At 31.8% G+C, this 12,692-nt stretch overlaps 1 protein-coding gene across 1 annotated transcript; it reads right to left on the reverse strand.

Moving 5' to 3' along the window:
- Window positions 1-246: 246 nt before the first annotated feature.
- On the reverse strand, window positions 247-8,649 carry LOC108340980 (calmodulin-lysine N-methyltransferase). Its single transcript, XM_017578608.1, has 7 exons — window positions 8,499-8,649; window positions 8,230-8,410; window positions 7,585-7,664; window positions 6,355-6,415; window positions 5,988-6,103; window positions 1,888-2,020; window positions 247-1,351 (listed from the first exon to the last, which is right to left on the reverse strand). The coding sequence occupies exons 1-7, from the start codon at window positions 8,587-8,589 to the stop codon at window positions 1,069-1,071; spliced, it is 945 nt and encodes a 314-aa protein (XP_017434097.1). The 5' UTR covers window positions 8,590-8,649; the 3' UTR covers window positions 247-1,068.
- Between the last annotated feature and the right edge of the window lie 4,043 nt (window positions 8,650-12,692).

A 12,692-nucleotide genomic window follows, 5' to 3' on the forward strand; every position in this document is an offset into this window, starting at 1 on the left:
TTTATCATGAACTCAACATAATTAGGCCTTTAATTTACTTACAAAAATGAAAGTTGAAACATCTTTGTTTTACAGGAACGAAAATAAACCTGATTAAAATATAGGACTTATCTACCATAAACCATTCTAACCGACTCTGAAACTGTCTTGAGGTTGTCTTTAGCCCCACTTTTTGTTTTTGTACAAGATTATTCCTTTTTAAGGAGCAGTAGGAAATTGAGAAGGGACATTCAGTCAAGTCCAATCGAGAAGGCAATAAATGGAAATTAATATTAATTGTTGTTTCCGTAATGGCTAAGAATCCCCTGTGGTGCATACATAATCTCACTACAAAGACAAAGCACATCCCATTACTGTTAGAAGAGAAAAGTAACCTCGAATCCACTTGTTAGATTAAATTGTAGTTTAATTGAACCAATTGCTAGCTTTTGACACAGTGCAGCTTCATTCAACTGGTGGATTTGCTTTGTTCACTCAAATGGACTGCTCATCTTAAAGCTTTACACTTGCATCTGTGATGGTTCAACCAAGATAAGGAAGCTTTTTTTCTGTCAAAAGTCACAGGCAGAAACCAATAGCAAATCCTAGATACCATTACAGATAATAAAACCATAACAAACCAACACACGATTCATCTAACCTGCCATTTTTTAATCACTAATGGGACACAGTCGAGCAAACATTTTAATCACTACTATTACTAACACGCTATTATCTATCAGGCGCAGAACTTTCAATTACTTTTTTTTCATCTTTTAGTCGCGATGACTTGGCGGATTAGCCCAAAAAGAAAAGGTTTTAATTATCTTGGATACTTTAAGGACCGAAAATTTAATCTGCACTTTAGAGGTGAATCACACTATGCAAATTCATCTGAGCCTTCGTGGATGAGAATACTGCTGTCTACGGAAGATGTGACCCAACCAACAAAATAATGTATTACGTAATGAAAGCATGAAATCGGTAGTGTCTGAATCAGGACAATTCCTGTCTCAGAATTGGTTTGAACATTGTCTAGGAGTCAACCAACAACAGAAAGAGGCCCCAGGAGAATACGTAAAAGAAAGCTCAAAGGGTAATTCTGATTAAGAGTGGATAGCTGTGACCTTTCTCATAACTGGGCCAAGAGTCCCGGTCTTCACTCAAGAATCCCTCATGACGTTTCCAGACTTCTTGGTCATAGTTCTCCGTTACACTGAAACGTAAGCCATTTTCCTTGGCCAACTCCAAGAACAGGTCCAACGAGTTGCCTCTTTTTGGACTTAAAAATATAGCCTCAGAAGATCCGGCTTTTGATAATAAATGTTTGACAATACGAGCAAGGTCTCTGTGGAAATCCTTAAAGAAAGTGCTGTCAAAGTGACACAATCAATGTCGTAATATAAAGATAAGAGTAGCATATATAGGCCAAAAGAAATGGCGAGTCAAGCTGCATGCATGTGAATCTGCTGATGCATTTCGTACAAGACAGAACTGTCTTTTGCCCCCACTTGATGAATAAATATAAATATCTAAACATATATTCAACTTTAAAAATTGAAAATGATAAAAAGCTAGCAAAAGAAAACAAAGAAAAGTAACAGCATTTCCCAACTGACATACATGAATGCAAAAATTTGATTATTATATATATAAATAAAAGCTTCAACCAGATAAATAAGAGATTGTGTCTTATGACTACTAGCTCACGCTGAATCCTTTGTCCGACTCAGATCTTTATCCAAATTATATAGGTTTAGGAAAATGCTATTGACATGAAATGACAGTTTCCAATAAGCAGTTACGGGCTTACAGCTATATCACAAGAACCGGATATAGTATCTTCATCTAAGGATGGAAAATGCATTCAAACCAAGTATGAAGCAGCCCAAATATCAAATATCTTACCAGTCACTCGCAATGATGATATCAAACGTGTCCGCTAAATTAGTAATATCCTCCTGATTCCAGTGAAGAGTCATAGACTTCACAACTGTATCCCCAAATGCTCCAGTGTTGGCTTCAATATTACGCTGAGTATCTGATGGTCATGGAAGAGCAATGCTATTCACCTAGAAAATATATCAAGTACATTCTAAAAACGGATATTTCTGCATGCATATTTAATTAGAGAAAGAGCATTAGATATTGTGCTGATTACAGTGAAAAAAACATCACATTTAAGTACAAAGTTGGAAACGTTAAACAATCAGTTTTCAACCCAAAAAGAAGTAAAGGACCCAGAAACATAACAGGAAGTAGAAGCGATAGACTTCGTTGGTTCTTTGAGAAAAAAATCTATACGTTGATAGTTGTTGGGACTTCATAGGTTCTTAAAAGAGAGAAGAAAATAAGATAATAAATGAATTAAGTTTCTCCCACAAATTAAAATTAACGTACGCATGATTTAAAATGATCTTTAGGAGAAATTAAGAGAAAGTGTCAATAAAAGTTTAAATATAAGTTAATTTTAACTTGTTGAGGAAACATACTTCATTTTAACTGACTTCCTTAACAAGTGTTTTAACTTCTTACTTTCTTTACCTATAACTATTTATTGAAAACTTCATCAAAACAGGGCCAATAAATGGTTTTACTGTTGCATTTATTTATTGATCCTTAAGTGCAATGAGCCAAAATATCATATACATGAATAACCAGCTTAACCACTTCTTAAATACCTTCCCCCTGGAGGGCCAATCTCCTTGATGGAATGATCATTTTGATCATGTTAACTAGAGCACTACACCTAGCTCTCCTAGAAGTATAACAGTAGACTGTTATCAACCATTCCCCTGAATGCATAATCCTAGAGTGCAATCAAGCTTCTTTCTTCATGCATCTCTTAATAGAACAAGATATTGAAAATAAAAATCCATAAATGCAATGACACAATCCCACTAGTAGTTTTCAATCTTTGGTTATGCATGATGAGACAGTATAACAATGCATTTCAAATACTCATTACAAAGGAATAGATCTTGCAAACATTTGCTGCAAGTGACATCAATTGTCTTGTGACAGAGGTCAAGTAAACCAAGTCACAAGCACTTGGGTTGCTATACTCTTAAGTAGAAAGAATTACAATTACATTTTTACTACTAACTATAGCTTTTGGTCTAGTGCTAACTGCTCGATTCAACAATTGTTATTAGAGCCAAGACCACGAGTCCAATTCCCATCCGGACAATTGCTAAGGGAGAGATTATTACAAGTAACATCAATTGTCTTATGGCAAAGATCATGTGAAGTATAGCCTTTGAAATAGTAGTAAAACGATTGACTAACTTGAAGTCACTTAAAATGGTTATCAGTTTCAACATATATATTGTGGCAATTTCTTGCACTCTAAGTTTCCCAAACACAGTACAATTTTAAAAACCTGATAATACGTCAAGTGTGCATGAGTTGTGAATAGACCACAACAGTACATAAGATTGTGTGTGCGTCAGTTCTGAATTTCAGATTTTTATCCGTGCTACATGGTTCGTGGTATGATTAGGTATGTGGCAAGGAACTTTTCCTACACAGTACAAGACAATGTGATAAGTCAGTTCATTGATTTATATCAAAATTCATTTAGCGTTTGATTGTGGACTGGACAACAAAGGAGGACTGAATCTCTATTTGATCCACTGAAATATTTCTATAAATAAAGATTGATTGGGTAGATAATTTGTTTCCCTATGTAGCTAGTGATCATACTATTTTTTTTATGGTCACTCTGATACCATTTTTGTTTAGCTTACTTTTAGGTAATTCATTAAGCGTATTTTCTTTTCTAGGATTTAGTTTCTTTCTTTTACTTTATCTAATTCTCCTTTATAAAAAAGGAGGAAACCCAATACATACTGTTAATATTTCCAATTTTCAACTTTGGAATCAGAGCACGACCTTTGCACCTCTGATTTCCAGCCATGACCTCAGCCATCAGCAATGATCAAAATCCATAGCCTCCAAAATGGAGCAAAGGGTCCCTTTTGGAAATTATCACTCTTTTCCAATCACCTCCTTTCGGCTTAATCGGTAGATATATCTCCAATGGTCCCAATCTGTCAAATGTACAATCATGAAAGCTTGGATACCTCACTAGTGAGCTACCCATGCTCAACAATAATGATCTCAGTATCCCATCTAGGATGCTGAAAACTCCATGTTGATGACATGTTTGGTCCAATCATGTAGGACTAGGTTGTGGGTAATAAATATTGCAGATTTGTTGTGCTATTCCACAGCTAGAGAATTGAAGCAAAGTGTTGTAGCAAGAAACAATGCAAATGCTGAGTTTAGAGACGTGGATTGAGAGGAGTTGTGGGAGGAAAAAGTTCCACAAGAATTGAAGGTTTCCAATTCTCCATGAGTGCAGTTATTACGTACAACCCGGTCCTACATGATAAGGTCAAACATATGGAAGTTGGCAAGCACTTCTTCAAGGAAAAGATAGAAAAGGGACGAATTTGTATTAGTTATGTTCCCACTGCAGAACAATCCATAGATATCTTAACCAAAGAATTACCCAAGAAATACTCTAAGAATATAACCAGTTGTGCATGGAGGTTACCTTCAAGCCAGCTTCAGGGGGAGTATTGACAGATGTCAAAAGAGGATAAAATCTCTATTTGATCCTCTGAAATAGTTATGCTAATATGTTTGATTGTGCAGTTAATGAGTTTCCCTATACAGCTAGTAATCATACTATTTTCTGTATGATTACTCTGTTACCATTTTAGTTCAGCTTATATTTAGGTAATTTATTATTGTTATACTTCTTTCCTTTTCAGGATTAGTTTCCTTTTTTCAGCTGATGTGATTATCCTCTATTAAAAGGTGAAAACCCTACACAACTCAATAGTTAATAATATTTCATATTTTCAATTATAGAATTAAATAGTTAAAAACTAACAAAGTAATTGAACAGGCACAACACTAGCCATTTCTATTTTGTTTAGTTCATTGCTTCGGTCTTTAGAAGGTTGTGCGCTTTGCACTTCCCATCCCTTATGTTCTATCGTGTTCCCAGGTCTTCTCTACCTTTTGCAGCCTTTCATCTATGAACAGCTGCTGCATTGAATAAGTTCCTTGACTTCCTTCATCCCTGGCACATCTTTCCTCTTCTTACACTTACTTCCACCTCTATTCTTCCATCTATTGGAATACTTCTCACAACTTCTTGGGAAAAAAAAATCATGGGTCAGCATTCAAATGAACCATTTAATATTTATCATTATACTAGTAAGTCATAGTCATTACTAAAATCCAAATTGTTGTTTTCTACAGCAAAGGAAAACATCTGTTTGTACCCATCCTAGAAAAGAGTTCATCATCCCTAATCAAAAGGAAACGAGAAGTTAATCACTACTCTTAGTATAACACAAACTTTTGCCTAAGAAAAAATTAAGCCAGCAATTAACTGCAGGAATGATAAAACTCTCACCAAGTTTCTATCACTATCCCAACCTGTTTGTCCAGGTTGACACATATTAGCTTTGCTTTTATAATATCTAATTTAAGAGATCCTTTTCATTTACCTATGAAAGCATAAACAACTGACAGATTGACAATTAAGATTTACAGTAACTGTGCATACCCCTGGACAATTACTTCCATTGTCATGAGTAGGAAGAGCACAACAAAATATCAAAAAATTGCAACCAAAGTCACCTAATTAGTCAACTTCATCTCTCTGGTGCAGCATTAATACCTCTTACCATGATAAAGGTAGACATCACACTGCAGTCAATAAACCCTTACAAAATGAGTTTAAACAAGGCTTAGGGAAGAAATGAATCAACTAATAATCGCATCAAAGGCATTATGAAATTCAATTTACATATAGAAGACATCTGACCCTTAATTTATGAAGAAAAGTTTAAAAAGAAAGAAGAAATTTGTTTAAATTAGTAGCCAAAAGGCACTATGAAACCATCCTTCACATCCATTTTTGGCAAAGATATTGAACTCTGAGATAATACAATTAATTCTCCTTCAAAACTATACCAAAAGGATACAATCAACTACTTGTGGATTTCCATCTGAGATTACAACCTCGGATGCCCCTGTAGCAGCTGCAATAACAAATCCAGCCAACCCATAGCCAGAACCAAGCTCAATAACCTTTTTAGACCTAAAAGAATTTAAATGCATACCAAGTGACCAAAAAACAATTATACCAGCAAAAAGTAACAAAAATAACAGTTAAAATATGCTAAGCAATACACAATGAAATCTTCAAGAAAAATTATGCAGTTTTCAAGAATTTAAATGCATACCAAATGACAAAAAAAAATATACCAGGAAAAAGTAACAAAAATAACAGTTAAAATATGCTAAGCAACACACAATGAAATCTTCAAGAAAATTATGCAGTTTTCAAACCTGAATATATCTGCATGTGACAAGCAATAGTGAGCAAGAACATCTTCTGAAGGCCAATTACCTGAAAAAGACATCAAGAATTTACAAATAAGCACGTGAAAAGAAAATGTACAGAATTAATATTTTGAAGATATTGAAAATTATGTCAATATCTTCTGATAAAAAGGGTGGCACAGTGCACAAGGCTCCCACCTAGTGAGGTTTAGGATGGATAAACATATGCAGTCTTACACCTAAAAGTATTTTACCAAGGCTGTACTTAAAATAAAAGCATTATTTTTACATCAAAACATTTGGGAAAATTATAATGCTTTTTTTAATGAACCAAGAATTGAAATGAGAAAGAAAATAAAGTTCTTTATAAAAGAGGATGAAAAGAACATGAATAGAAGAGAAACTCTTCAAGGGATTTCGCTTTCACAAAGATAATGGTCAATTGATAAATGACATCGAGTACTCTTTTCCCCTTATATCCTCGTATTTATTTAACTTATGAACCGCTTAACTAAACTAATCAGTATCTTAACTGTCATAATTAACTCCTTTCCTATAGTCCTAGCATCCCTCCAATGAATGCAATGAAAATTCAACTTATCTACATGACTATATCCAAAGTTCTGTTTGATGAGTAACTAATAGGATATCCACCCATCCCTCCAACCCAGAAAAAAAAAAAAAAGAACATTGGTGGAAGTCTTAAAAAGATCACGTGCTAACCAAATGCAAGCTGATCGCCTAATCTTCCCAACTCAGCTACCAAGACAAAGGGACCTATTTAAAATTACAAGACTATGCTCTAAGCCTTGAACCAAATTTTAGTACCAAGTTAAATCGATTCATGTCATAAAGAAAAACTTCCCTTCAACATCAAATATATAAAACTTTGACAATGAGCTTGTGACTCATGTTTCACTTTATTCTGAAATGTGTTATTAAACCTTACACGTCTAATCAAGGTTATAGAAAAAGGTTGTGACTATTTTGCAGTCTCAGCGTCTGCAAATGTGAACACATTTGTCGATAATTTTCTACTATATCACAATTGTAACAAAATTGCAACAACAGGAATTCAAAACATTGCTCTCGGCACTGGCAACAGAGGATTGTGAATTATTCTCAAAATCTCAGTTGACACAAATGAAAATATTTTATACAAACAAATACCATCAATCTCTCAAACCTGAGAAGCACAGCTTGTGAGTTGTAAGGAGAATTATAGAAGAAACTTACAAACAAGCCCAGTATTGTCAATGTTGTATCTGTTGCATATTTCAAAATCATCAAGGTCAGCACGGCTGTCCACTCTTTGTCTGCATAAACAAAATACAAATAGATAACCATACAAACACAATCATCAAAGGCGACTAAGTTTTTGAAGCCGTAAATCCACGTGAAATGAGATTGTCATTTACTTCTACTGATACTATATGTAAGTTAGCAGACACTTTCTATCACACTCCTTCGAACACATCTTTTATTAGTCGAAATTTATCCAAAACGACAAAATCATGAGTTACGCACACTAAAAAAGGAGTGATTCCAACAATATTTTCTGATTTCTAACCAATTTCAGTCCATAATACAGGTCTTGCTAACATTTGTCATGTAAGGTATGGCGATAGGAAAACCAAAATCAATTCAATTCAAAGTAGATCCGTTTCCGTAGAACTTGCTTACTGAAAACTATTTTTTTTCCTAGTTGCTAATATATTGGTTCTGAAGCAATGCATGGAAAACAAGCATTTGATTAGCGGAAACTGCCGAAAGTTTACCAAACATTACAGTTTTTAAGTAAAACAACACAGAAAATTTTCCCAGTTGGAACATGAACAAGAGAATGAAAACTAAAAAGGAAAAGGAAAATAGCAAACTGACGTCAGAAAGAGTTGAGGAGCGTCAGAGATAGGTAAAGTGTAACAAACGCGAGTGTCTCTGGTGGAAGAACAGTCGCGTTTGTTCGGGTGACGTTCGTCGTCGATTACATGTGAGGGTATCAAGTTGAATCCATGGCTGGTCCTTCTCGAAATGCGCTTAATAATAATGTGAGATTGTTCTTCTGCAAATAAAACGAAAATTTTTATTAGTAGAAGAAGCATTTTGGCAACGAAAAGGTGGAAATTGGATACCTACGAAAATGATATTACCTGAGTCTGGTGGAGTGGCGCGTGAGAGAAGCGCGCGACGAAGAATTTTCCATCTCAAAGAAGAAGCTTTGACGTTCGCTGTGTTGTCCATGGCAGCTTTTTGTTTTTCTCAGAAGGGGTAAGGGCCAATTTTATCTACTTTCTCCTTCATTGATCCAATTCTTAATTATTACACCCTATTATGTTCATTTAAAATGTAATATTTTTATTTTACTAACAATTTGTCGGAACGGATCGTGTTAATTAATTTTTCACTTTCAAAGAAAATATGGTCAAAGGTAATTTTTCACATTCAAAATAAAAGACTAAATGGATGAATGGATGGTTAAATACGAAGGTGTAAATGTGTTACTGAGATTAAATTTTTGCTGAAAATAGAAATGTAATTATTAATAAGATCCTAAATGATTTGATTAAAGGTAATTTAATATCAATACTTTGCTTAAAGACAAATTGGTTTTCATCTACCAACACAATCTAAATAAAATATTCTATCATTTTAATCATAATAAGTAATATTAAATTTTGATAAACTAACGTTTTGGTTTAAGTGTCATAAATAGATCATTAGAATATTACAAGAATATCATCCGGTCTCTATTACACTATTGAGTTTTAGAATGTCTATTTAATACAATTTCAATATCACACTTATAAGAAACTCTCTACGTAGAAGACATAACTCTCAAAATAAGACCATTTTAATAAGACATTAATTCACTTTTAAATGTGCTAGATTGTCTAAAAACCTATTAGTTGACTTATAAGAAACGAATTGCTGAAACACTTGTTTTTATTATGATTCGTTCTCATAGTTACATGAATTGTGATTCTAGTACATATTGTGTCTTAAATCGAGATCACACAATTTGCATTATGACAACAAATGCTTCATATATTATGGTTATTTTGGATGTTACGATTAACAATCGTAATATATCAAGTTGTAGTTTAAAACAAATATTTTAGACTATAATGAGAGAAACCATCACGAACTTGACTGTAGATGCTTCTAAACCAAAATGAAGAAAAGGAGAAGAAAAATCTTATGTCTTTCCAGGCGAAGGAAGAAAAAAATGAGTTCTGCAGGGAAGACAACGATGGTTTAAAAAATAAAAATAAAAAAAGAAAAAACTCAATTCATATAACTATAGGTTACAACTCCTTTAGTGAATTATAGTTTATTCTGTAACAATAATTTCAAAAATGAGAATTTCTTTATGAAATCGTAGCTTATTCTTTGACAATAACAGAAAAAATGGCATTGTGTGAATAGACTATAGACTATAGTTCCTTCAGTAAACCATATGGTGTAGTTAATTGATATATATCAGTGAGAAAGGAGAAGATGGAAGAAGATAAACCCAAAAGAAATGAATCCCGAAGAAGATGAATCATACCAGAAGAAGACGGGAGAAGATGTTGAAAAGATAAACAGTGAGGGAGATGTTTTTTTTTTTTACTTTTTTTTTTCTTCTTGCAGTTTAATGATACCAACTTTTATTTTATTTTTTTCTTTAAAAAATAATGCAATTCTTTAAGAAAAAAATTAACTACCGTTTAAGTTAATATATGTGTTGTCAATTAATTATTTGATATTTTTTATATTTTATTTTCTTTATAGAAAATTCTCAATATTATTTAAATTAGGACATATTCATTCTATGAAATTAATTATTATTTACTGATATTTTTTCTATATTTATTCTTACTTTCTTCCAACCAACTATTTTAACATTAATTAATCTTTCGATTATACAATCATTCTTTTTTAACGTGATTGTAAATTACATCCTATTAGAAGTGGACAAATGGAACTGCACTACTAAAAATTATACTGAATTAAAAATTAATTTGTCTAAACTGAACTGAACTGTTTTTTATTTTATCAAACTGGACTGAACTAAACTATACTAAATTATACTAAACTACAATATAAACTAACCGAATTATTAACTATATTAATTTTAAATTGAATTATACTATTTTTAAAACTGCAATAGTTTAAAACCAAATTTTTAAGTTTAAATTAATTTCATAACATAATTTGAAATAAAATTTATTTTTATTATAGTGGTTTAAAATATGAATAAAGAATAAAATATAAGTTTAAAATTTCACAATATTATTATTATTTTATTTGTTTATATTTTTTATTTGATTATTTATTATTCTACTTTTCTTATAACTAGTAATAAATATGATAAAATAATCTAAAATATTCTTAAAAAGTAATAAGATTTATAATAAGTAAAGATTTGATAATATTATAATAGGAGGTATGATCTTAAAGATTTAAATAAGTAAATATTTATATATTATTTCTTACAACATAGTATATAGAGTTTCTAAAAAATAAATTGTAATTTTATTGTCACTCAAATTTAAGTGATAGTTTTAGTAAGTGATAGTTTTAGCATAATGATTTGATTTTGACAAAGACCATAATTGGAGTGACAAACTTAAAAAAAACAAAACAAAAACCTAGAAAAACAAAATCAAGTTAATTAAAAGAAACCAGAAAAAAAATATAGAAAAAAAAAGGAAGGACCAATAAGTCTCACCAATGATCTTATATCAATTATGAGAATAAATATTTTAATTCCTATCTTTCAATGAATATGTTGAATGTTCTTTTCAATGAATATGTTGAATGTTCTCAAGTCATTTTTTTACACAAAAATAAATAAAATATTTTTTAAAACTTTCAAGTATATGTAGTTTTAATCTTTATTTTATAAGTTTTTTAATATAATATATATTAATAAATTAGAGATTAAATGTCAATATTTAAAAACAAAAACTAAAGATAAGTTTATTGATATAAGAAAATAGATTTTATCCACATCAAATAAAAAAATTAAAATTATTCTTTTTTTAATTATTATATCGTTGCATTGAATGAAATTCAAACATTTTAACTAGTGGTGGATAAGCTTAAAGGTGTGAGAGACGTGACAACATACATACAACATTAAGATTTGAGAGTACAGCTCTATCATCGATCTCTTAAAAATACAGTACACTTCTATGGGTGTTGCTCCCTCCATCACCACCCTATACTTCCTCCACCTCCCCACATTATTTTAAATACAATTATATCCTTAAATTAAAAATATTTTTACTTTTACCCTATTTTAAATAATTTGAAACCCTAATTTTACTTTCCCAGCACCAACCCACGGAACTCTCTTCCCATTTTCCCCCACCTCCCGCACTTCCATTCCTTTTTCTTCCCAGTTTTTTTTTGTTTGAAAGCTTCCATTGCCGCCATGGTGTGAAGGAGCGTCGCCGCCGTGGTGTGGAGGAACATCGAGGAACGTCCAGAACACCAACCAGCGTGAGAAAGTATATTCAACGGATGTCAACATCCGTTTAAGGTAAAACGGATGTCAACATCCGTTTAAGGTAAAACGGATGTCGACATTCGTTTTTCCTTAAACGGATGTTGACATCCGTTGAAGGATGTTGACATCCGTTGAAGGATGTTGACATCCGTTGAAGGATGTTGACATCCGGGTTACGTTTTTTATTTTAGCGTTTTATTTCAAGGTTTATTCGAATATGAGGAAGCACTTCACGCACTGCACCACGAGAGGGAGACTGCTTGATAATTTTTTCCACCCTAAAAATAAAATTTTACTGAGAAACAAAATAGTAAAGGGGAGGTGGAGGGAGAAAGGTGTGGTGGTGGAGGGAGCAACACCCCACTTCTATTAGTTAACTGAACTGAAAACTTTATAAATTGAGTTTTTTAAAACGGAACCATAAAACAGTATATTTAACTTTTAGTAAAAATGAATCATTTGTTTTTTTAGTATAATATAATGTAGTTAACATGAAAGTTATTTTTTCCAACCCTACATCCTATTGGTTACATTTTATGATATCCGATATATAATTTTGTCCGCATTAACTAGTTCTATAATAAATAACGACCAGAGTGACACTTACTTAAATTTGTACATATATTATAACAATAAATAGTTATAAAAAAAGAAAGTAATTTTTTGTAAAAGAAAAAAAAGTAAAGAAGTTTAAATGTAAAAATTTGCCTGTCATAAAAGTTTGATTTGTGTTATATAAAAAGTTGAAAAAAGAAAATAATTATTCGACACACTTAAAATTTGTACATTTATTTAATATTATTTTTATTTACTTTTTTTCTTTTTTTTTAAATACAAAAATTTAAAT

Source organism: Vigna angularis, chromosome 1 (assembly GCF_016808095.1).
Source record: "Vigna angularis cultivar LongXiaoDou No.4 chromosome 1, ASM1680809v1, whole genome shotgun sequence".
Taxonomy (NCBI): domain Eukaryota; kingdom Viridiplantae; phylum Streptophyta; class Magnoliopsida; order Fabales; family Fabaceae; genus Vigna; species Vigna angularis.

Coding starts and splice junctions, on each gene's coding strand:
- LOC108340980 (XM_017578608.1), bottom strand. CDS start 8,589: ATGGACAACACAGCGAACGTCAAAGCTTCTTCTTTGAGATGGAAAATT. Junction 6,416..7,584: donor TGACAATACTGGGCTTGTTT/GTAAGTTTCTTC, acceptor TGTCTTTTTCAG/GTAATTGGCCTTCAGAAGAT. Junction 2,021..5,987: donor AAATCCACAAGTAGTTGATT/GTATCCTTTTGG, acceptor CATGACCATCAG/ATACTCAGCGTAATATTGAA.